This window comes from Myotis daubentonii, chromosome 5 (assembly GCF_963259705.1).
Source record: "Myotis daubentonii chromosome 5, mMyoDau2.1, whole genome shotgun sequence".
In the NCBI taxonomy this organism is placed as follows: Eukaryota; Metazoa; Chordata; class Mammalia; order Chiroptera; family Vespertilionidae; genus Myotis; species Myotis daubentonii.
Window position 1 is genome coordinate 96,899,588 of NC_081844.1, and position 25,930 is coordinate 96,925,517.

The 25,930-nt window shown below is 40.2% G+C and overlaps 1 protein-coding gene across 4 annotated transcripts in view; it reads right to left on the reverse strand.

The window, feature by feature from the left end:
* The window catches only part of EBF1 (EBF transcription factor 1), a 391,814-nt gene that overhangs the window by 358,489 nt on the left and 7,395 nt on the right, over nucleotides 1-25,930 (reverse strand). For all 4 annotated transcript variants that reach the window (XM_059699069.1, XM_059699068.1, XM_059699067.1 and 1 more), the window contains exons 5-6: nucleotides 15,214-15,287; nucleotides 4,678-4,746 (exon numbers count right to left, since the gene is read on the reverse strand). In XM_059699069.1, the coding sequence (XP_059555052.1) occupies nucleotides 4,678-4,746; nucleotides 15,214-15,287 (143 nt within the window). The remainder of the gene's footprint in view (nucleotides 1-4,677; nucleotides 4,747-15,213; nucleotides 15,288-25,930) is intronic.

The following is a 25,930-nucleotide window of genomic DNA, read 5'->3' on the forward strand; positions in this document are numbered from 1 at the left end:
TCTATTCAGATGATTTACATCCTATAAAATCATCAGGTAAAATAAGCATCCTAATATTTTTATTCCTGAACATTTTTCAACCAATAAACATAAAACAAACCCAATTACTGTTACCTAAATGAAAGTGATCTAGATATGGAAGATCTTAGGCTTTTTTTTTCTTTTTAGGAGACCCTTGGGTAAGTGGAAGAAGAGTAATTCCAAACAGACTAACTAGGTTTCTCACTCTATGAAATCGATATGTATTTTTTATGTCACATGTCAAAGCTTTCATCTCAAACATAGATTCAAGAATTTGTATAAATGGAAAATAAAGACAAATCTGTTAAGGTTACAATGTGCAAACCCAAAATCTTTAGAGGTATCTTAATTGACAAGCTTTAAAAATCCATGCTTTAAATATTGGCTCTGAGGAACTCAAAACTTGCAGGTTGCTTGAGCTACATATCCCAAAAGGGCTACGTCTAAATTCACACGAGACAGAGATAATTTGAGGAAGAATTTCATCTTGTATTATTTCTGTTTTCAAAAAATCACTATTAACTGCTCAAGATCCATAGTACAAGGAAATAAAGAATTGAGCTCTTATTTTTTCCTTTTATTTAGTGGCCTAACTAGACTATCAAGCACATTGATAGAATAAAATTGGAAAAAAAAACACACACACAAATATTGAGTCATCCCCTAACCTGCTTTACTGACAATAAGTGACACAAATCTGGCGAGAAATTTTAGGGCTCCATGTGGAAGGAATCCTGCAGTATAATTTGGAGAAAGAAACGTTTTTGTAAGACCACCTGTATTCATCCATGTCATTGCTTAAAGATAGTTTAGTTAGTCAAGGGTAGAAAAATAAAGAGTTTTGAGAAGCAAACTAAGAATGGATAGTAATCCTAACAACTAGATACGGAATGACATCCTGCACATTTAATATATTCAGTTCAAGCATTTATAAAGAACTTTGCAACTAGAAAGTGGAAGCTTTTTTTTACAGATTCAGAAAAACTGGGTTCCCAATTCAGACTACCCTATGTGACTTTTGTCATTATCATCTTTTCTGATTCTTACAAAGTAAACCTAATTAAGAACCTCCCTCATTAGTCTTCCAGAAAAATTAGCACAGCTTATGCTAATTACTCCTGCAAAATTTAATAAACTCGTTGAAATGGGAATAGTCTAATGAGGTTTTATTTATTGAACTTAGATAACTCGAAGGAAAAAGGTTAGGACACAAGGATATCCAATGTGGTAATAAAACTACAATTTATTCAATTTCTAAACATGAATTTTATTGCAAACCTTTTAAATTCAAATATGAGTTACTGTGTGAATATGTTAAGTCAATCTCCACTGTAATTCAATAACTGCAAATCATTGTTTTGCTTTTTACTTAACAATAATTACTATACATAGCCCTTTACCTCAACAATAATGAAATTTGCTATTATTAGTTCCTGGTCATCAGCTATTAAACCTAACACATTTGACTTTTCCCATGTCTACATAGCCCAAATATCTGGATCATTGGGCACAGCCTGGGTTTTATCACTCTTCATCCAGCCATTTGATATCAGGCAGAAATATAAAATATAACCTGGCAGTCAACTGCAGATGCACACTTTCTACGTTTGCAGGAATTTTCCAACAAGCTTTTCGAAGTGACTCGACAAATTGTCACAATTGTAAAAGGAGTCATTTTCTACATCATAGTGTGCTACTGCTGATTTTGTTAATTCCACTTTTTGGATAGACTGTGCCAAGCTGATGTCCCCAAATCACTGGCAGCAAATAATATAGCCAAAATTCAACACAGAAATAGCTTACCCTGCACCATTGCCGTATGACCGGAGAGCCTCTTCTATCTCCCCTATAAATAGTTTCCCTGCATAACCACTGCTTAAAGTCTTTTTTTTTTTCAGCAGTGTTCTTCCAAAATCCGAAGGACAAGCAAAGGGAGCTAAAAAGTATTGGTGCCCAAAAGGTAACTGTGGGTTAAAACTATGCTAAATCCTAACAACGATTGCCTATACCCTCAGCTCTATAATTACATACTGTGTGCATCTTGTAAAAACAGTTACTACTGCTACTGAATACAGGCCCCATAACCTACTTTTCCTAAATATGCAGGGATTCACATCCATAAATCTGAAAACAAATCAAACCCTAAGCGTGTAACACAGATATTATGCAATCAGTAATATAGAACCAAATTGGAAACTATGAAATTCAAACACAGTTGTCTTCATTTTTTTTTTCTTTGCAATTGTATGGAATTGAAAAATCTTTTCTATTTTGCCCTTCCTTGTGTGAGCTCTTTTCTTATTGTTATTCTCTTCTCTCGTCGTTAAAAATGGAAGTTTCACATGTCAGCATAGACAAGACTGGAGCTTTAAAAGCCTTTGGCCAACTGAAGAGCAAATTCTGAAAACTCAGATGCAAATAAAGAATAGTTAAATGGGTTTTTGCATATCAGCTGGCATCACTGCTTAAAAAGAGTTCACAGGAGACAGTGGCAACAGCCAGCAAATAAACATATGCTGGACGTGTGCAGACACACTGGGTTTCAGCTGTTTGTAAAATTCTCCTCTCTTAAGAGACCAACGCTGGCTACACGCAGTTTTCTACTTTGTCAGACCAAAAAGGAAAAAAAAGGAAAAGGATAAATGTCATGAGTAATATCTCGAAAGCCACCAACAGTATAAAGTGCATACTTATTTTGCCTAAATTGTTTGAACTACCCCAGCCAAGAAAAGGTTTTAAGTACCCTACTGGGACAGATGCAAAGCGGCAACAATAGAAGCCACACTAATGCAATCCAGGTAACACAATCCTGTTTCAAAAACACGGGCCGGGCTAATTACAGCGCTGCTGAGTCAAGTTTCTTATGCCATCGCAACCCACAGGAACAGGTCAAAATCAAATGTTATTCAAACCACAGTCCTATCAACCTTCTATATCAGAGTCACGGCTTAAAACCAAACGAAGAACTTAAAAGCTTAACCCATTCACAAGCAAAAAAAGTGTTTTCATTGAGTGTGGCAAGGTAAGTTCTTGTCATCATCTAAAGCAAAAGGAACTGGGTAGCAGAACAAAGTGTGTAGAGTTTCAAATTTGGGGGGACGATCTGGGCTGGTCCTTTGATCAGAACACTTTCTTTTTAATGGATGAGTAAGAAAAACTTACTTAAAATAAGAAGTGGTATTTTGAAGAGGTGTATTTAAATGAAACAAACAGCACAAAGGTGATACTCATTGTTGTATATTATTTGAAGATTTATCTTCTGTTGCAGAAAAAAATATTATATCAATTGCAGGCCTGCGGTCTCAGATGAATATGCCATTCTAATTCTATAGACAGCACACTACCTCACTACACCGCAAACATTACCTGTGTTGCCTTTGAATCAAGTATATTCATACTTATTTATCGGGCAAAAGTGTATGTTGTTAGTGAACATTAATGAGAAATATTTAAGTAAAATATCCGATTGAAATGTGAGCTTTAGGAAGCTACTGGGCAATCAAAATTGGGCTTAAAATATAAAATAAAATAAACAACATTGGGCTTAAGCCTGAAGAACCACATACGTCAAAATCAAAACCAATTTTTTGTCATAAATTATGATGAAGCAAACACTTTCCAGTTCACTAAAAAATGATAAAGCAAGTCCCTAAACGGTAAAAAGAATTGTGAAGACAGATAAGTGTGTGGGGGGGGGGGGAGCATTGTCAAAAAACAATATTATCAAACTCCAAAAGAGACTTTTGCTCAGCTGTAGGTTCCTTCAATGAGGAATCAGTCTTGCTTACAAGACTCTCTTCCTGCTAGTGGAGGGTGCTAGCTCTTTTCCTAGCTGACAACCGACAGCATCTATAAACCTTCCAGGCCATTTAACTCTCAATGAGTAGTGCTATGTAACAAATGGTTTATCATACATGTTTCCATACAATGAATTTCAATAATTAAAATGTAAAATGAATATTTGGAATGCAGCTTTGCATAATATGTGCACATACTGGCTTCAAATTGCACCGAACAACTAAAACAGATTTATCGTTCCACAGTGATTTACTCGGTCATGTCAGATTAGTAATATGGATCTGTTTAAAAACACGATAATTAAGACAAGCAGGATAAATTAATCAACTTACGATACAGTATGAGCTACAATCAAATCCAGGAAATAACAGTAGGAAAATCTTGGTTCGCAGATCTCTTTAAAACTGCTTTTATGCATAAATAAAACCTTAAAATGTAGATGGATTACATCCAACAGAACTACTGTAGCTAAAAGTGATAATGATTCAAACATTTTTCAAATAAAAGTTAAATATTTATAAGCACCCAACCACATTTCATAAATCACAAACTATTATTATTTTATTTCTGAAGCTTCCTGGCACAGCATGAGGACTGAGCCACTGAAAGTCAGGGGGAAAAAATATTCCTTTAGGAGCATGAATCAGACACAAAACCGGAGCAATCCAAGAGAACAGGCCTCCAAAGAACATTCCATATGGCTTTCCCAGGAATCGCAATAGCTCGGCGCGGATTAAGTCATGACCAACAGGCAAATTTCGGCCACATGCATTCCTAACCCTCGCCCAAGAGCGACACAAGGCAGGTGTTTCATTATAATGAGGAATAAGAATCCAGTGAAAGTAGAGTGGTCCCTACCTGTCAATTATCACTGGATCTGAGGGAGTCTCATTTCGGTTGCCACAGCTTTTCTTGTCACAACAGCGGCTATGGAGCAAAAGTGAAAGGATTTAGTACAACCATTACAACGTAAAATCATCATTTAGACAGACAGAAGGTTCAAATTGCTGGGTTGCAAATGCTAGAATTACCACAAAGCCATACCTGGCAATCAATGGATCCCTGGGACAGAAAATTCTATTTGGGTCACCTATGGGTTAATGGCCAGGCTTAACCTCTCCCTGCACAAAGGAGGAGAGAAAGGGACTGACTCTCTGGGAGCCAGGACCGACAGCCCTAAGATGGGGTCTCCCCATCACTGCCCGCAGTATTGGGAGGGCTCACTGTGAAATGCATTATTATTACATCTACCCAATGAGAATATTCAGGGTTGTGGGTGGCTCAAACGTTCTTCCCTCAAGATCACACTAATTGTGTGGAACGCGTCAATAATGAGGTATGAGTGATTTCTCCCCCTCCAGTCATTCTGTATTAAATGGATTCCTTTCCTCCTCCTCTCTCTTTTATGGGAGACATTTTCTTCAACCACATGCTTTCTAAAATCCTAAAGCTGCCAGTGCTTGCTTTTGAACCATCTTCATGAGAATAAAAGTATGACACAATAATTAAGACAAACCAAGAAACGGGATAAAAGAAAGTGGAGACCAGCATGCCCTCTTGTGCTTTTGTGTCCTGCACTGGTCACCACTTAAGTTTTCTGGAAGCACTAGGGACAGTTGATCGAAAGGCTAGCACAGCCCAGAGAGTGGGCGCTCTTTATTAGATCAGAAAAAGCAGCCATGGGCAAAAGACGCACCCATACCCAAGCCCCACCCCAGCTGTGACCTTAAGATGCTTCTAAAGGGTAAAAAATTATTGTTTTTGAAAGTTACCCATGATCAATGGAAACCTATGCACCTGAGACTTGTTTGCAAATAAAACATTGTCTGTCCACAGGGGCACACTATAAAAGCAAATATTTGATCAGTCAAGGAGGTGAGGAAGTTAACCAAGGGTTATACATTACCGTGCACAAATAATATGCACTTTGCTCCCACTTTCTTACACAGGCACACATGCATGATCTCTCTCTCTCTCTCTCTCTCTCTCTCTCTCTCTCTCTCTCTCTCTCTCTCTCTCTCTCTCTCTCTCACACACACACACACACACACACACACACACACACACACACACTCGACTTAGTGAATCACAGAGCCTAAATTTAGAGCTGCCAGAGAGAATCAAACATTGAACTTCACTTTCAGGACCAAGAGATATACTTCTGCATAGGGAGTCTTTCACCAAAGTTGGGACGTCTCTTTCCTTGCTGTAACTATATCCCTGAGAAGAGAGTCAGCTTCCAAATTTGGTGCTAATTCTGTGTCTCCCATATGTTCGGAAAGCAATACTAAGAATTGTATTTCCTTTGTCAAAGCCCCAGCTAAAAACCACTCCACCCCCTATAGTTTTTGCCTGTCTGATTCTGAGGGAACTATTCCCTCCAGGCCATGAGCTCTGCAGTACTAGTGCTCCGGGGATAGAAGGCCCAACGTGTCCCAATGTATAAGACACGTGAGGAACAGGAATGAGAAGTACAGTCGTTGGGATGAATGCAAAAAAAAATAAGTTAAAACCTCAACTCCAACCTCCCTAAACTCTGATCCTCTATGTCAGCGGTTCTCAACCTGTGGGTCACAACCTCTTTGGGGGTCGAACAACCCTTTCACAGGGGTCACCTAAGACCATCCTGCATATCAGATATTTACATTACGATTTATAACAGTAGCAACATTACAGTTATGAAGTAGCAATGAAAATAATTTTATGGTTGGGTCCAACATGAGGAACTGTATTTAAAGGGCCAGGAGGTTGAGAACCACTGCTCTATGCCTACATTTCAAGGGCAGAAGAGCACAGTGGTTAAAAACACTGGCTCTGGAATCAGACAGAACTACCTGTGTCGCCTTGAGCAAGGTGCTACCCCTCACAGCTCATAGTTCCCTCATTTGTAAAAGGGAACAATGGTTGTACCCACCCCTAAGTGAGGAGGCGCAGATTCAATGCAGTGAGGGTGTAAAGCCGGGCTCCGTGACTGGACATAGTAAGCGCTCAGCATCATTGTCACTCCCAGCTCCTGCCTCCTCCTCAGAGGCAGCAACTCTCCAAAAGCAGCCCATCTACAGAGCCCACAGCCCCCTTTATCCATGGAGAAAACCAATGAATGAGATGGTCTATTTCTCCTTTTTTTTTTCCCTTTCTTTTTCAAAACTGTGAGTGGGCAATGCAAGTCCCCAGTGGCCATGCCCTCCCCAAGACTAAATGTCCTCTTCCTCCCCCCTGCCCCCCAGACTCCTCCAATTTGCATGATGATAATTGTGGAGTAGAATCTACATCTCAAGCTTACCTGATTCTCTCCCTCCCCACTGCCACCGCCCTGGTCCAATCACTTTCATTTGTCCTTGGATTCCTCCAGTGGCCTACTCTTGCTGCCTACTCTTCACTCCCTGCAACAGCCTGAGTGATCTTTTCAAAATGTCAATGGGACTGTGTCACTTCACTGCCCAGGACCTTTTCATGCCTTCCCACAACACTTAGAATAAATCTATGGCATGACAGGATGCCAGACCACCTCCCACTCTCCTGTCACTCTTCTCCAACTTGCCAAGCTGCAGTCTCACTGGCCAATTTCAATCTCTCTGATAGGCACACTCAGTCTGATCCCAGGCCCAGGCCAGGCTTCCCACCTGCTCTGCTCCTCCTTCTACCCCTCCCTAGTTCGGCAGCCCCTCGTCCCCCTTCAGACTTCAGCCTCTAGGCTCTTTCCTCTGAGAGGTTTGCCCTGACATCTGCCCTTAATCAAAGTTAGGTTTTCCTGTTTTTCCTTTCAGGGCACTTAACACAATGAAAACTTGCATATATATATATATATATATATATATATATATATATATATATATATATATATATATATATATATATATTGGTGTGTGTGTGTGTGTGTTTTGTTGCTATCTTTCTCCTTCCACACTCCTCCCTCATTAACCCATATTCTTCATAAAGGAAAAAACTGTCAATTTTAGTTACCTAAGGAGCAGCATGAAACCTAGAATAGAACAGAGAAGCTCAAATATTGGATTGATTGATTAACTTGATGAATGAATATAATGTATGGTGGTGAGGGAATATAATCCATGAAAGCAGAAAGGTGACAGATAAAGAGAGCCAAGCTGACCCTCTGGGCAGGCACTCCAGATAGAAGGAGGGGTCACTATCACTGCACCCCATACACCAAAACCACCTCCCACAAGCGAGGGCCACACCAGGCCAGAGATATGTCCTTTGACTTAATCTGTTCCAAATAAAAATGACTTAGAGAGAAGCCAGAGGAGTTGAAGAATAGCATAAATAAGAACCATCCCCTCTATGCTGTGCCCCAAGGGACCCAGAGTAGCAGGCAGATTCGAAGAACAGGAGTGCAGAAGGAGGGACAGAATAAGACTAAAATGGGGGAATGAAGGAAGAGAAAACAGAATCAAGGGGCTGCTGGAAGTCACTTATCACTTATAAAAAACTTTAGGCAAAGGATGAAAAATATTCCAACAGGTTCGTCTCCCAGGCCATGTCACTGCATCATATAATTTCCCCAAAATGAGACACTTGGGCTCTACTCTGCACCTGGGGTGATGAAAAAATAATGTCTACGGTATGAGCCCCCTTTAAATAAATAAATATATATATATATTTATATATATTATGGTGTACATATATAGTATATATATGTACATGTATATATGGAGTTCTGTGTAGCATTAAAAATGAATGAAGGTGGGTTTTATGAATTATCATGAAAAGAAGTCAACATTATATTGTGAACTGAGAAAAACAAGTTTCAAAATAGTACGTATGGTATGGTCCAATATCTGAGAGAAAAATGTGAGGGGGGGCAGGGAATGTCACAAGCATGGTCCACACCCTCATGTCACTCAAATCTCTGCACAAAGTCACTGCCTTAGAAAGGCTTCCCTGACCACCCAGAGCTCTCTAGTCCCTTATTCTGCACTTTTCTTCCTCTCACTCCCCACATTATATTTTATATTGATTTGTCTTCTTCGTTATTGTCTGACACTCACACTTGAATATAAACCCCATGAGGACAGGACCTTAGATGTTTTTATTCACCTTTATATCCCCAGCAACCAGAACAGAGCCTAGTACACTCTGGGCCCTCGGAAAATATTTAATAAATGAATAGATACCTCAAAGCTGTAACTTATAACAAGGGAAATAGGAATGGGGAATAATGGAGGGCGTATATTTTATTTAAATACATTTTCAGTCTTCTGCTTTGTATTGCATTATTACTTTCCTACTGAAAATGAAAAATCAACTGTCAGTGGGAGAAGGAAGGTCTTCCCTTAGACTGAGCTGACATTGACCCCCCTGTAGCTCCCTAATTCTAACTGGAGCACCAAGCAAAGACCTGTCCTTCATCCCATAACTGTTCCCTGCCCTCGAGAGTCCTCTGTGCTCTGAGCTGAACCTCCCCTAGTTTCTTCCATGGAACTCAAAAGAACCCAGAAAGGTGGGCACCAGCCTCCACCATACACAAGACAGGCATCAACCAAGGGCGGCTGAAAAGAGCACAGATTCCCTTATGTGTAAGGCAGAAGAGGACTCAGAATGAAACAATATAGTACGTTGGGACAACAAACTCAAAAGCATTTCAAAGGAAAAGTTACCGTGGTAGTGAAAGAACTCACAGTAATAATTATACCCTCATTACTGTGTGATGGATGGGTCTTCATCTAGTCAAAAAGGTGTTTCTCCGGCTCCTACTTGTGTGGCAGGCACTGTGCCAGACTCAGACCTGGTATTGGCTCCCTAACGCAGACATCTATCGTGTGGGAGGGCTTGGAGTTGCCTAATTTGTTTTGTCACAGGGCAGGACTCCCACTATTTCACATCCCTTCTCAACCTGCGACCCAACTGGCAGGAGAGCAATGTGGCCTGTCACAGGAGTGGGTACCCGGCACCTGATGCCATAAGTACACTGTGGGCTCAAAACAGCAGCCCTTTCCCCAGCAGGCTCGTGCATCTCCTGGACAATTCTGCACACCCAGGGAAGGCAAACTTATGAGTCTCTTCCATAGCAGCCTGACACAGGTGGTGTATCTCCAGTGAGCTGACACGCAGCTCCATAAATCACGGCAAGAAATGGCTAGATGTCTCCTAGTCATGGGACCTGCAGATCCTCATCTTAGGAACATGCAGTTTTTCCAATAAGTAGAGGCTCTCTCAACTAGAGAAAAACACCATATCAATTTCTAAGCTTTGCAATAAAAAGTAAAATATCTTGCCTATTTAACCAAAGTGGCTGGAGAAGGAGATATAAGAATTACCCGTAGAGTCTGATTAATGGTTGTAAGGATAAGTTCATTCTTTCCCTCAGTTTACATACATTGTCAAGCTTTCCCATTCTCTTAACAAAAAAAAAAGACTTGCTCCATCTTGTTTCTTGAGTTAGTTTCTTTGCTGTCCAACTCTCTCCTTGCCAGAGTCTCCATAAGTTCTTGCCACCTTAACCCCATAAAAACTGGCTTGGTTCACCAGTGACCTTTTTGCTGTTTTTCTCCATCTTCATATCCATGTGGAGCCTCCCTAGCACTTACATGGCTGGCCCACGTCTTTGAAACACCCTCCTTTTATTTTTAAGCTCTGCATGCTCAAGGTTCTTTTCCCTAATTCTTGAGCACACCCTCCCTCCTGCTAATGTGTGATTATTCCCCAAGAATGTATCCAAGGACCCTTCTCTCCCTTTTCTCCCACCCTTGTCAACCCCTTATAAGCCCATTGCTTCAACTCTCACCTTTGGGAAGAGACTTCTGAAGTGGGTTGCCTTTCACCCTGACTCTCTTCCCAGCTCCAGGCCACAGGACCACCCACCTTTAGACCTCTCCAAAGAGAAATCCTACCTGGACCCCAACAAATGGGTCCAAACACTTCTTCATGCATACTCTAACATCCTTGTCCTATCTCACCCTCCTCCCCATTTCTGAGGCTACTATCTGCCTACAAGTATGTCCTGTCTTCTCTGAATAGCCACAATCCTTTGTCTCAGCTCTGATCACAGTCAACTCTTTCTACAGGGCAGTCTGGTTCTCTGCCCACAAGTCTCATCTAATCTGTCAGCTCTCCTACTACAGGACTCAGTCCTTTGGGGCTCAGCATTCCACAGTGCTTTGCAAATAGTAGGGGCTAAAAGAATGAATGAAAACATCCTTAACCACCACACCGAGAATGAACAAAGTGCATTATAAAATAAGAGTGGGGAAGAATGGAGGATATATGTGTGTGTGTGTGTGTGTGTGTGTGTGTGTGTGTGTGTGTGTGTGTAGGGACCACACACATATATATCCTATATAATAAAAATCTAATATGCTAAGTGTCCAGTCATCCAGTTGTCCGTTCAACCAATCAAAGTATAATATGCTAATGATATGCTAAGACCACTCAACCACTCGTTATGACATGCACTGACCACCAGGGGGCAGACAGTCAACCAGTCGCTATGACATGCACTGACCACCAGGGGGAAAACGCTCCAACCAGTAGGTGAGCTTGCTGCTGGGGTCTGGCCAATCAGGCCTGAGCAAGATGGACCAGGCACGCCCGGGAGCCCTCCCGTGGTCCCTCCACAGCTACCCAACCTCCTGCCTCCCTCCCGGGTCCCAATTGTACACAGGTGGTGTCCATCGGCCTGGCCTGAGCCCTCTCACAATCTGGGACCCCTCGGGGGATGTCGGAGAGCCGGTTGGGGCCCGATCCACAGGCCAGGCCGAGGACCCCACTGGTGCCTTTTGTGGACACTTCACTTCCTTTCAAAGTTCTCATCAATCTTTCACTCTGAACAACTATGTGCCAGATACGTAGCTAGACACTGGATATTGCTGCTATGGCTTCGACTACTACTTCTGCTTCTATTAATATTAATACTAAGACTACTGCCACTGCTATAAATACTAACAATAGACATTCAGTACTTTCTATATGGCAGGCACCAGGATAAGCATTTATAGGTTATAGCATTTAACCTTAACAACTACCTATGAGATAATATTTTTCACCCATTTCACACATGGAACAACTGAGGCACAGAGGAAAACTGAGTAATTTCCCTGCCTTTAAGTCCTTAGTCCAGCAAGTAAGACAGGCCATGGACCCACAGTTGTAATGCTCTGAGTGCTTTGAGGGAAAAGCACAGGATAGGATAGGAATGCCTACCAAGGGGATACAATTCAGGACAAGGGCTGGGAGGCTTTCCTGAAGAAGTCATGCTGACGTGGGGATCTGAAGGAAAAATCAGAATAAACCAGCAAAAGAGAAAGGAAGAAGAGGCCTGATCAAGGGAGAGGCTGACCCTGAGAACTAAGCCATGGCCCCGCAAGAAGCCAGGCACTGATCATGGAAAAAGATCACTCGCCTCAAGAGAGCGCCCAGCCTGGGAAACCTGGAAGGAGAGAAAGCCTGCTTCAGCCTTCCTGGGAGGCTGGGAGCTGGTTCAACTACCAAGTATAGTTGCTGCTTTCCATTCACATTTAAATACAGGATGTTGAGATGCACTTAAAATCAAATCTCTTATGGATTCCAACTTCTTTTTTCTTTTTTTTTAATCCTTCATGAGACCACATTATTTTAAGGCCTTAACCACCAGGTATTAGCAAAATGTAACGATAGATTCTAATTTACCAAAAATGTAGATACTCTCCCAGAATTCCACAGAAAGAGCTCTATGCCACCAAGTCAAAAAGGTTTTGTCTCAAAGAGTAGCAATAATTGTAATCCAATGGTGGCAAGTCCTTTAGTCAGCTCGTGCCACGGAGTTATCCTCACAACAGAACAAAATGGATTTCTTAAATTTGCAGCCACCTGAGACACAACTTCCTTCTTTTCTCTTATCTCATTTCTTTTCTTTCTTTCATTTTTTTTTCTTTTCCCCCTTTTCCACAACAAAACAGAACCATCCCAAACCCTTTCCTGTCGATGTAAATTCTCTGTCTCCTTTACTATCGCTCCAAGGTACTATAAATATACAGTTTTTGTGACATAAACGCAAAGTTTTATTGTGCTGTTAGCCTTGATAGAAAGCACAGCAGAAAGTTGTTTAGAAATTAAATATCTAAAACATGCTATTTTAGAATCCAGGGCCCTCACTATTTCATGTCTGCAATGGAGAAATTTCATCTTGGGGAGAGCAAGCTGTCTTTCACACCATATGGCTAATGGTGGTGCATAGCAATTAGCCAGGCTGATTAATGGTGAACAGACTCTAATTTTATGCTTATAATTGAGCCTGCATTTGCACCCCTGGTGCAAATTCAGCACATCCCAACTTCCACTTACAACAGGCAAGAAATCAAGAGAAATAGGATGGTGTGGAAAGTGAGATTTTTTTTTTTCCTAAAGCCCCCTAAAGAGCATCTGATTTGCAATTTAAAAGACGGTTAGCCACACAATAGATGACAGGTTTGTGTAATAGGGTCATGGCGGCCTGGTAAACAAACAGTACCCCTTACACATCTATAGGCAGCCAGAGAAACCGTAATCTGTAACATTAACAGGATGGCATTTTGAATATGGCTTTTCCCTCTCAGCCATGCAGTACAAACATCATCATTTGCCTTCAGTGGCTTGAGAATTTTATTTTTGCTATTTTTATGTTTCTGAAAAATAGGAAGAACACCAGCAGTAAAGCACAGCAACCAGCATAATAAAATACTTTGGACCAATGAATTTTAAGAACAAGAAAAATATAAACTGCATTAATAGAGGGTAGGCTTGTGTGTGAAAGGCATAATATATCTCGAAGTATTTCAAGAACAGAATTATTTCTAGCAGAGTCCAAACATGTGCAGATCTGAGATGCAAATCTATGATATATAGATATTAGGTGGCCTATTGGTTGAGATCCATCTTCCTGTCTGTCTCCTATTTTGCTAGAATCGCAGGTAATAGAACACTGAAAATTCATTCTAATAACATGCTAATTGTGGGAAGCTAAAATACAGTCTGAAAAATAGTAATACAAAGGAGGTCATTTTCTAAGGCTTTTCAAAATGATTTTACTCATTTAATTCTGTAAAGTGCAACTCAGCTTTACTCACACAATTATTGTATGCAGTATAATGCTGATTTTTGCCTAATAATACCTTCTGAGAAATCTACGACCATATTTTTGGATTTTGCTACTGCTTTAAAGTTAGAGAAAAGCAACCTGTTTTTGGAATAATTAACAAGTTTTACAAATCACTGAAGCAAAAACTTGTGAAACTCGTATATATTTTATAATAATATATTAGAAGTATGTTTTTTAGAGGAAAAGAAGAAAGGAAATTTTCAGACACATACATAATTCTAGATAAAGAAGTTAATATTTGAGATTTCAGTAAGTAAACATGCTTATACATTAAGCCCTTTCTAATTTATTTCCAATAGAGCTATAAGACTGAGTTCACTACAAGTCCATGAGCAGCAAATAAAGCCCACCCATGCTGAAGCCCTAACAGGATTGGTCAGTAATAGTCAGGGGCCAAGCCTGCTTGAGCCCCGCCTGATGGCTAACAAAGCAATTAGTAGCCTTTCTCTGATGCATAGTGGCACCTTCATGCTTCATCCAATTACTCAGAATATACTGGGAGCCAAGTACCACTGTTACTTTATGAAGAATAAGAATCCTAAACTGCAAGTTAAAAAGTGTTCATTCTCTGGTCTGCTTTCCCACATGTGGAGGACTGGCTGAGACCAGGGAACTGAATGTGGTCCAGGGGCCTGTTTTCAAATGTAGCGTCAGTCAGATACCAGGCAAAAATAAAGACGCTCATTTGCATGTGACAGGGACTCCGCTTTGCTATCCTTCCAAAAGCTCACCAGCCCTCAGAAATATTAGCTACACTGTCATAGTTACACACTGGGTAACTAAGATTAAGTGATCAGAGTCAAGGCAGGGAGGGGGGAGGAGGGGGCGGGGATGAAAGAAAATCCACGCTCAGTTTAAGGAGGAATGCTGCCTATGTATGGACGTTCTATTTTTAAGTGGAAGAATTAAAAGGGGGAACTATACCTTAAGTCTTATCAACGGAGGCTTCTGCTGACATCAATAGAACGCTTACTCATTTTACTAGCAATGTGGTTGAATGCATATATTAACACTAAAAGGGTTACATTGTATTTTACTTGATTGAAAGGAAGAAGGGGAGGGTACTGCTTTGTGACCATTAACAGTGCAGATATCAACATGGAAATGTATGTCTTACAGGATGGACTCTGATAAATAACTGAGAACCATTCTGATGCCTGACAATTTAGTACCAAATACTCAGGTTCATGGGTTCTTTTTAGATTGTCTAATAGAAGCAAGATTAAACGCGTACCCCAAAATAAACCTGAGTTCACCTAGATTGGAGATACAAATTCATCTTCTCTTTGCTGATTAAAGGGAGAGAACAAGGTATTTCTTACCTGCACATGATCTCGTGTGTGAGCAAGACTCGGCACATTTCTGGGTTCTTGTCTTGGCCTTCATACACTATGGCCTGTAAAAAAAAAAAAGGCAGGATTTGAGCTAAGAATGGAACCAAGGAGCAGAGAACAAACTATCATAGTTGAGTTCTTAACCACTTCCCCACTGCTGTGGGCCCAGAAGTTTTCAGGAGCTAAAGCCTCGCTGGGCTGATTGTTCCAAGATACTTTGTTAAGGATCAACCCAAACTGAGTGGAAGAAGCTGTTTCTCTCCGGCCTGTCAACCACCTCATTATGACACACATCTTTGCATCCGTGTGTGAGATGAGTGTCTGTCATCAAGACAACCACAATTCATCCTCAATTCAGAATAAAAGAAATCTAATCAATGACGAGGGGGAGCCCAGCAGTTTTAGCAGACTGAGATACTATTGATTTAAAATATAGAAAAGTACACAGACTTGTATGTATTTCCCTCCTCATTTTACTACTTCCAGCCCCAGGATGCAGTGTTCCAGGGATGAGCAGTAGAAAACAAGTAGAGGTATGATCAATGAATCCATTCACTCACTGTCTCCTCTGAGATGATTCATCAATCAGGGAAAACCCTTCTTCCCACCAGCAGGCTGAAAACATGTGCTCTCCAGGGTGTACACCCACCCATACAGTAATGCTCACCAGCATATGTGTGGGCTTAAGCCACAGAGCCATCTCCCTAAACTAAGAAGAATTACATCTGACTCTCAAAATCTGGAGTCCCAAACCACCTCACCAGCCAAGATGTTTCTGTCCGTTTTTAGTAATGTGTGTACAAACGTTTTGCTTATGATCACTAGAAAGTTTCCCTGAGAACTCAGCTTCCTGGAAGATCTACATGTTAATACCTGAGCCAAAGAAAAAATCACAGCTATTGGTAGAGCAGTGCTCTGCATTGGGATACATTTTATTTATTTGTTTGTTTGTTTATTTTAGTGGGGGGGGGGGTTAATCTTTATTGTTGAGATTATTGCAGATGTCCCTCTTTTTCCCACTCATTGACCCCCCCCCTCCATCCAGTTCCCGTCCCACCCCAGGCCCTCTTATCTTGTCCATAGGTAATGTATATCCTATATAATAAAAGGCTAATATGCAAATCGACTAAACAGCAGAATAACCGGTCGCTATGACACACACTGACCACCAGGTGGCAGACACTCAATGCAGGAGCTGCCCCCTGGTGGTCAGTGCACTCTCACAGAGGGAGTGCTGCTCAGCCAGAAGCTGGGCTCACTGGTGCAGCACTAAGGATGTCTGACTGCCAGTTCCCAGGGAGTGGGCCTAAGCCATCAGTTAGACATCCCCCCAAGGGCTCCCGGACTGCAAGAGGGCACAGGCTGGGCTGGGGGACCCCCCCCCCCCCAGTGCACAATTTTTGTGCACCAGGCCTCTAGTATATATATATCTTTGTTTAATCTTTTCCCGGCCCCCACCCACCTCCCCACTGAGAATCATCAGTCTGTTCCATTTCCATGCCTCTGACTCTATTTTATTCTCCAGTTTATTTTGTTCATTAGATTTCTTAGTCATTTATTTTGATTTTTAGATTCAATTGTTGATAGGTATGTATTTGTTGCCATTTTGTTGTTCATATTTTTTACCTCTTTTTCTTCTCCCTCTTCTTCAAGAATACCTTTCAGCATTTCATATAATACTGGTTTGGTGGTTATGAAATCTTTAGCTTTTTCTTGTCTGTAAAGCTCTTTATCTGACCTTCATGATAGCTTTGCTGGGTAATCTTGGTTGTAGGTCCTTGTTATTCATTACTTTGAATATTTCTTGCCATTCCCTTCTGGCCTACACAGTTTCTGTTGAGAAATCAGCTGACAGTATTATGGGCATTCCCTATAGGTAACTAACTGCTTTTCTCTTGCTGCTTTTAAGATTATCTCTTTGTCTTTAGCCCTTGGCATTTTAATTATGATATGTCTTGCTGCGGTACTCTTTGGGTTCCTCTTCTTTGGGACTCTGTGTGCTTCCTGGACTTGTAAATCTATTTCTTTCACCAGGTAGGGGAAGTTTTCTGTCATTATTTCTTTTAATAGGTTTTCAATATCTTGCTCTCTCTCTTCTTCTGGCACCCCCATAATGCAAATGTTCGTACACTTGAAGTTTTCCCTGAGGCTCCTTATACTATCTTCATATTTTTAGATTCTTTTTTCTTTCTGCTCTTCTGGTTGGGTGTTCTTTGCTTTCTCATATTTAAAATCATTGATTTGATTCTCAGAATCCTCTACTCTACTGTTGAACCCCTGTATATTATTCCTTATTTCAGTCAGTGTATGCTTAATTTCTGACTGGTCCTATTCCATTTTTTTTTTTTTTTTGGAGGTTTCTAGAAAATTCTTGAGTACCCATACCTGTGATTTTAAATTTTTAAAATTCTTATACCTGTGATTTTGAACTCTATAACCAGTAGTTTGCTTTCTTTCAGTTCTTTCATTTGTGACATGTTTGTCTCCGCGTTTTGGCTGCTTCCCTGTGTTTGTTTCTATGTGTTGGGTAGAGCTGCTATGTCTCCTTGAGTTGGTAGAGTGGCCTTGTGTAGTAGGTGTTCTATCAGTCCCAGTGGCCCAACCTCCCCAGTCACCTGAGCAGGGCACTCTTGGTGCACCCCTTTGTGGGCTGTGAGCACAGTCTGCTTGTACTTGAGACTTGGTTGCTGTTGGTGTCACTGGGAGGAATTGACCTCCAGGCCAATTGTCTGTGAGGACCAGCTGCCACTACAGTGGGAGAGCTGCTGTGCAGGAGACACCCCTATGGAGCAGGACTTGCTTTAGTGGGGCTTTGGTGCTCACTGAGTCTGCCCCTTGAGTGTGTCACTTATGGATGTGAAGAGTTGTAATCTGGTATGGTCTCGCACTGACCACTGGGTACACTGGCTCTTGGATCTCCAAGGAGGTGCAAAGTCAGCCACTGCCTGGGGCCACCCAGCAGGAGCTACAGAGAGATCTGCAGATTCCTTCTCTTTGTATCAGGTTTGGAAGTGCCCAGATGAGGCCCAGCTATGAAGCAAGGCCTGGGAAAGGACAGGCTATTCCTATGCAAAAGCCACTGCACACAGCTTGGGTGGGGTTGTAAATTGGATGAGATGGGGTCTTAGGGAATCACCAGGGCAGAGCAAACAGAAATGGCTGCCAGTCAGCCCTGCCATGGGGAGGTCCCAGCACAGGAACAATGATCCCTGCAAGCACCTCTGTCTGGGAGAAAGCCACCCCCAAGTTCCTGCCCTGATGCCAGACAATCCAGTTCCTCCTCATATGTGTCTGTGTTGCCCAAAGCCTCACCCTGGTGCTGGAGCTCAGAGGAAGCAGGACCTTGTAAGTTCAGTTCCTGGTGTTGGCCTTTTAAGAGGAACAGCTGGGTCTCCAGCAGCCTCTGTGTCACTGAGCCCCAATCCACACTGGTTTTTACAGCCCTAGTTCTTACTGCCCATAGGGACTTCTTTTCCAAGCTCTTGGACTCTGGGTTGGGGGTTTGGTCGGGGGCTGAGACCCCTTGCTCCTTTGGGCAGCCTCCTCAGAGACGATCTCCCTCCTGATTCAAAAGCACCGCATGGGGTGCCAGGCCAGCCCGTTCCATGCTTCTGCACTTCCTACCAATCTCAGTATGCTTTCTTCTTTACTTCTCTAGTTGTAGGACTTCCATTCAGCCAGCTTTTTCCAGCTGATCTGGATGATGGTTGCTCTGTATTTTAGTTATAATTTTGACATGGTTGTGGGAGGCAGTGAGTACAGATGTTTGCCAACACCACCATCTTTCTTTTCTCCACATTGGGATACATTTTAATTTTACACTGTATCACTGCATAATACTAAGATAACACAGCTTCAAATTATTAATAAAATTACTTTCACACATTCACATAACCCTCAATTGCTTGGTGATAAAACTACTTAAATTAACCAGAGACTATCCTTATTTGGTACATACAGATGCTACAATAACTAACTTGTAGTTAGTTGGCTCTAATGTGCTTTGTGGTGAACCCAGGACTTTTAGAGCCTGTAAATGAGGAGGGAAACTTAAGACACTGTGGGTGGGGACCCTAGAGCAGGGGTGGGCAAACTTTTTGACTCGAGGGCCACAATGGGTCCTTAAACTGGACCGGAGGGCCGGAACAAAAGCATGGATGGAGTGTTTGTGTGAACTAATATAAATTCAAAGTAAACATCATTACATAAAAGGGTATGGTCTTTTTTTTTTTAGTTTTATTCATTTCAAACGGGCCGGATCCAGCCCACGGGCCGTAGTTTGCCCACGGCTGCCCTAGAGCATGCTCTGGTTAAGGTATCTAACTCCAATACAAAACAAAAATAGCAACAAATTTAAAAATTACAAAAGCATGTGCATAGAAAGAAAATGTTTCCCTACCACTGGCCCATTAAAATAGTTTTTTATGGTTAGCCTATCATTTTTTAAGGTTTTATTTTGACATAATTTTAGACTTACAGAAAAGTTGCAAAGATATATAAGTTCAACATACTCTTTACCCAGACTCCTCAAATATTTAAATTTTACTAAATCTGCTTTATTCTTTTCTCTCTATTCTTCCCTGAACCATTTATTAGTAAATTGCAGACACACCCTAAATACTTCAGCATATATTTCCTTAAAACAAGGAATTAGCTTACAGAACCATAGTACAATGATCTGAATCGGAAAATCAACATTGATACAATCATCTAATCTACAGACCTTAATTGAGATTCATCAACTACCCAATAATGTCCTAACAACAATATATATATATATACATATATATATAGGTAGATAGATAGATAGATAGATAGATATAGATATATTCCAATACCAATCATTGCATTCAGTTGTTATGTCTCCAAAATGGGAATATTTCTGAGTCTTTGCATTTCATGGCATTGACATTGTTGAAGAATACAGGCCAGTTTCGTAGAACATCCTCAGTTTGAATTTGTCTGATGTTTCCTCAGACCTAGACTAAAGTTATATAATTCAGGGCCAGAATAACACAGACATGGTGTTGAATTCTCAGTGTATCAAATCTCACTGTCAACTAGTTCCACTACTGCCAGTAAACTCTGACCATTTGGTTAAGGTGGTGCCTGTGGTCCACCAGAGATCATCAGCCAGACTTCCACGCCTTATGTAATTCACAACTATCTTCTGGGGGAAATATCTAGATTATGCTAATATTCCATTATCCCTCAAATTTTCATCCTCTAGTTATGACATGCATTGATGATTTCCTGTATTCTTAAAGGAACTTTTCAAATACCCAAGAAGTTGCTTTACTCAAAAAAAAAAATGCATTATGTGAACTGAAAATGTTTTGTAAACCAAAAAATTATATCTGCCTGCTTTATTTTCTGTAGTCACAGCTGGAAAACCAAAGAAACACTTTAAATAACTGATTAGATCTCATACGATGCTAAAAAATTCTAATCACTCATTTCTGTAAAATCCTATTATCACTACATTCTGTATGTGCTCTTAATATCCCTGATAACCTCTATGCCAATTTCAGTTTTTTGTCATGCTAAACTAGTAACTTGGTAAATAAATTCACAGATATTGGTGGTGCTTTCCCTATTGCAAAAAAAAATTTTTTTGTTCTTTTGAGGAGGAGGGAATATCCCTTACATCAGGCCTTCTTGTTTTGATTATTTCTGGATGACATGTATTATTTTTACTGCGGCTGCCAGTTTCATTAAAATCAGTGGGCCCATGACGACATTCAGTTAAAGATATACTGCAAAAATGCACATGACACCCCAAACAGTCAATAACCCATGGACTCCCAGGAACCCCATGTTTTCATCTGTGGTGAGGGAGCATCATTTGCTGAAGTTCCAGGGTCTCTGTAATACATCTCTACCAAATGCCAAACTGCCACTTGGCCTCTGGCAACAGAGTCCAAATGGAGAATCTTTCTCCAAATCAAGCATAGAAAAATGAAAGCATGAATTTGGATTTGCTCAGAAGTTGTTAGGAACTCCGGGGAGAAATGAAGCATGAAGTTTCTGCTGTTCCCTTCCTGGGGGCCTCAACAGAACAATATTTTTCAGCACCTACATGCAGAGAAAGAAGCGCTTGCTGCTTCCGTGACTTCTGAAATAAAAGCAAGTGAAACAAGGAGTCTTTTCACTGTCCCGTGAGTAGAGCTAAAACCCTTTGACTGGAGTAAACTGGAACCTCCGTGTAACAGCTAGGGAGTGGAACTCAGTCAAAGACGGATTCACCTCCAACCTCACCTAAAGCGGTTTTTGTTACTAACAAAACACACACACACACACCCACACACATACACACACACTATTATGTAAAAGGTATGGGCCAGGAAATCAACAGTCTAATGAGATCCAACATAGAGAAACATGATAAATTCATGTTGGCGAATATCCCTAAGGCAGATTGTCAACAATAAGACAGACTTTTTAAAATGCCACCAACTTCACCCTCTAGCTTGTACACACAACTGGCAGCCACACATTAACTCTACCATCTACAGTCAGTACACACGCCAAGACTGGTTCACAGTTTAGCAAACCCAGACTTCAAGCCTAAAAGGAAAGGGATCCTTTAACACCAACTTCGGAAGAAGTTCCTGCTTTTCTTCCTAATTTGAATGTGTGTCTCTGTGGGGTGTGAGTAAAGCTCATTGAGGCTGGATCAGCTGGAAGATCACAGAAGCATATAAACAGCATTGACTATTTTAAGTGAAACCATTTTAATAGACAGCTGGTTTAGGGCCCAAACAATAGAACACCAAGAAGAAGGCTTATTTTCATCCTCCATAGTAAATCATGCGTCTGCTCCCTGTGAGGAAGGTAGTCTGCTGTGAGAGCGACAAGGACAACAGTGGTTTAAATAAATCAATGTGTTTACCAGGAGTAAGGATGGGAGGCCTGTCACAGTGATGGGCGGGCAGGGAAGAGAAGACATAGAAAAATATATTATTTAAATAAGTGAACGGATGGTAAAGCAAGTTGAAGTTTTAAGCAAGGAAACAAAAAATACAGTATCAAGTAGGACACAATGTTTACATTAATCCTACCAATGGCAAGTAAATGCCTTAAGGTGGCAGGAATGCTTGTTCAGGAAGAAAAGTAGGAGAATAAACAGAGTTAACTTCATCGCAACTTTAAAAACCTGAAGAAATTGACAATCAAAACGACATATTTAGAGTAGATTTATTTTTCTGATAGACTAGCCTCCCTTTTTTTAATGCCCTCCTCTATTAAGCAGCAAGAAAATATGCAATTATTTTTAATACTTTATTAACTTTCATATTGAGAGGTTTGTTTTTTTCCCCAGAATAATGTTTTATAATTAACAAAAATGAAGAAAAAAATAGGAATTGTTAAACTTTCACATCCTTATGCAACAAGGCAGAAGGTTTACCAGGAGAGGATAAAATGCCATCAATTTCAAGTGCCCAATTATAAATTAACCTACAGCATCTTTGCAAAGAAATAATCAATCAATAGTGAAAATCTGCATTGGTTGCCACTGTTTTTAAAAGGCATCTTGTGAAGTGTGATTCATCCTGCTTTTCTAAAATATCACTGGGTTTTAAAAGTTAATTGAAACTTACTGTGGATAAAGACCACACAGTAAAACAAAAAATATATGGTGAACATACACTCCAGGATCACACTTCAATAGGATGCCAAAGGAAATACAGAGAATTAAGCATGGCCTTCTGTGTTTATTTTTCTAATAGTTTTAACTCTTCGTGTTCCTTGCCAAAAGAAAGAGGGTGAGGAGAATATTTTGGCTTTGGTTTCTCAAAATCCAAAAGGGTTTCAGAAACAAAATGTTTGTATTAGTCGTTTTGGTTTACAACCAAATAATAGGAGATTTGTTGTCATTAGTTTAGAGAGAGAGAGAGAGAGAGAGAGAGAGAGAGAGAGAGAGGGAGGGAGAGAGAGATAGGTTATCTATAACTAACAAAAATGTCTAATTTTCCATTTAAACCAAAGAGTAACCTTGAATATATGTTACTCATTTTTCCCCACACAAAATAAAAGGCCAAACCTACTGTGTCACCTTAAATAATCAGTTCATTAAAAAAAAAAAGAGTTCATGAATGTACAAAGTACCTCCTTCAACCAGAAGTGAAGTGTCCTCTAAATAGATTGTCAATAAGGCTTTGGTAGCAAATTATCAAGAATTGAAACTAATAAAAAAATAATACTAACACCTACAATATCAGCATACTGTGACATGAATCATTACATTTGACCACCAAGTTCCACTGCTTGTCATTAAAAAAAAAAGAAAGAAAAAAGTGCTAGCTAATGTGATCCTAGAAATTTCCAGAAGGTTGGTTAGAAATTAACCTGAGCCAAAGAAAACACTACACATCTGACATTTCATAAACAATTGTGTCAAACAGCCTTCCAACATTAATAGTGGGATAAAATAAAAAATTATTTTGCTTCAATTAGCAGCTTGGCTACTGGTGAACAAATTACAAAGATGTAATTTCAGCTCAGCAGCTAAGCGGGCCATTTTCAGGACTGAATTAGGAAAGTTGCAAAGGAATGATATCATATTCAGTATGCTGTTCAGTTACATCACAGCCCTGAATAAAAAGAGAATGTGTACCAAAAGCAGTTAGCTTTAGAATACATCTTTTATGTCTCAAAAAAAATAAAATCCCTTATATTATTCAAACGCCAAGATAAAAACTGAATCATTCTAACAACCCCATATTATAAAAGATATTTCACTCATATGATAACTACATTTACATCTATATTAGTGGATTCAACTGGCTTTGTCAACCCAATAGGGTGATGATGATGATAATAATAATAAAAAAAAGCAGCTAATTTATTAAGCACTTAATGTGTGCCCATCACTATTCTAAGCACTTTACATGTATGAGTTCATATAATTCTCACAACAGAGCTCTGAGGTAGATGCTCCCCTAATTTCCATTAATTTAATTCCAAATGCTTACATATTCTAATTACTCACTAAGACCAAATTATTCTTGTTCAACAACTATATAAACAATTCACCAATATCCAAACCCTCCTTCCTGCCTCTCAGTAATGTAAGTAAAGGCATAAGAACAGTCTATCGGTGTACTCATACAAGTTCTAGAAATGCATCACTACTAATATGTTCGTTTTTTAATGCTGTTCAAACATTCACATGGAAACAGCTCTAGCGTAAATATCCCCGAACAAATGGCTGTATATTATCCAGGAGGGAGCAGTTGGACCGCCAGACTGGGGAAGTACTAGGCCATCTGGCTCCGGCAATCTCTCCAAAACCATCAGCTTTGTTTTCACCCCCAGACTCCAAACAACACATTTTCCACTGTGATGAGTTTACATTTTCCCAAACACAGGTCCTGATCATGCATAAAAATTCCAAACTTCTTCATTCCTCCATGTGCAAGGAAATTTAAATCACCTGCATTTTTTACGTTTTACCAAAGAAGAAAGAAAGCTGCTGAAATATGGCTCCTGACTATAATCTTGCCCTGTGCTCTTTTTTGTTTGGATGTTTTTCCAAAAGTATGAAAGACCCTCTCTCCTGACCTAGTGAATTCCTTTGGAACTTATTGATATACTAAAAATGTGTTTATCTACCAATGAAGAACCACGAACTGAAAGGGTTGTTAATCAGATCTACGTAGCTGTGGCAGGATATAATGAAACAATCAATAGGGAAAAATGCACTTGCATCAATAACTTAAAGTACCAGGAACATCAAAACAAATATATAAAGATTAGTTGGGAAAAGAAATATGACAGCATTTCTGATTATTGTTCCTTGCACCTCCCACTGTGCTGGGACCTTTTAGAGTTCCCTCACCACATCACCTACCTTCAAACCTATACATTCAAGGATTGTGTGGCCATTATTTTCCCCTTTCCAAAAAAAAAAAAAAAAAAAAAAAGCTTTTGTTTAGAGGCAGGGAGAGTTTTGTTTTTGATCACTTTATGGACTTTGATACTCTTTCTTTGAATTATAAAGAAGTGAAGATAAGTTAGATGCTTTTTTTAACTATTGAAAGATAAATGAGTGAAGCAATCACAGGACACAATCCAATTTCAAATACTACATGAAAATCTGAAATGAAGCAGATTAAACCTCAGACCTCCCCACCGGGTTCACTTGAGCTTCTGCAATAGATACTGTTTCTGGATGCAACAGCCATAAAGTTCTGAATTCTACAGGCCTTTTTGCATGCTCACTAATGGAATACCAAAAACAGCAATGACACAAAAACAACCTATTTTTAGTCCAGCTAAACTTGGTTTTGAACAACCCTTCCCAAAAAGCAAGCCTCTTATTTTCTAGTTGGTGGATGAATTTTTAAAATATCATTATATCCTCTGTGTTTTATACGAGAGGCAGAGGGATAGGGGGCTCAGGTCCTTACACATTCACTTCTAATGAAGCTTCATCTTTCTGGGAGAGCCCAAAATTAAGAGTCATTATCCAAAAGAGTGTCATGAGACACTTTGAAAAGGTGTGAAATAGTGTGTGTCATACCAGCATATCTTGGTTGAGTACATTTCTGTTTGAGCTCAATGATTCTAACTCTACCCAAGATCAGGGACATTCTATGAAAATGTGGAGTGCACAGCTAGTTTTGGATTCTGCTTGCCAAAGATTCCCTTTGATTTTTAACCCCATCTTGTGAGGCAAAGATATGACATCACACACATAACG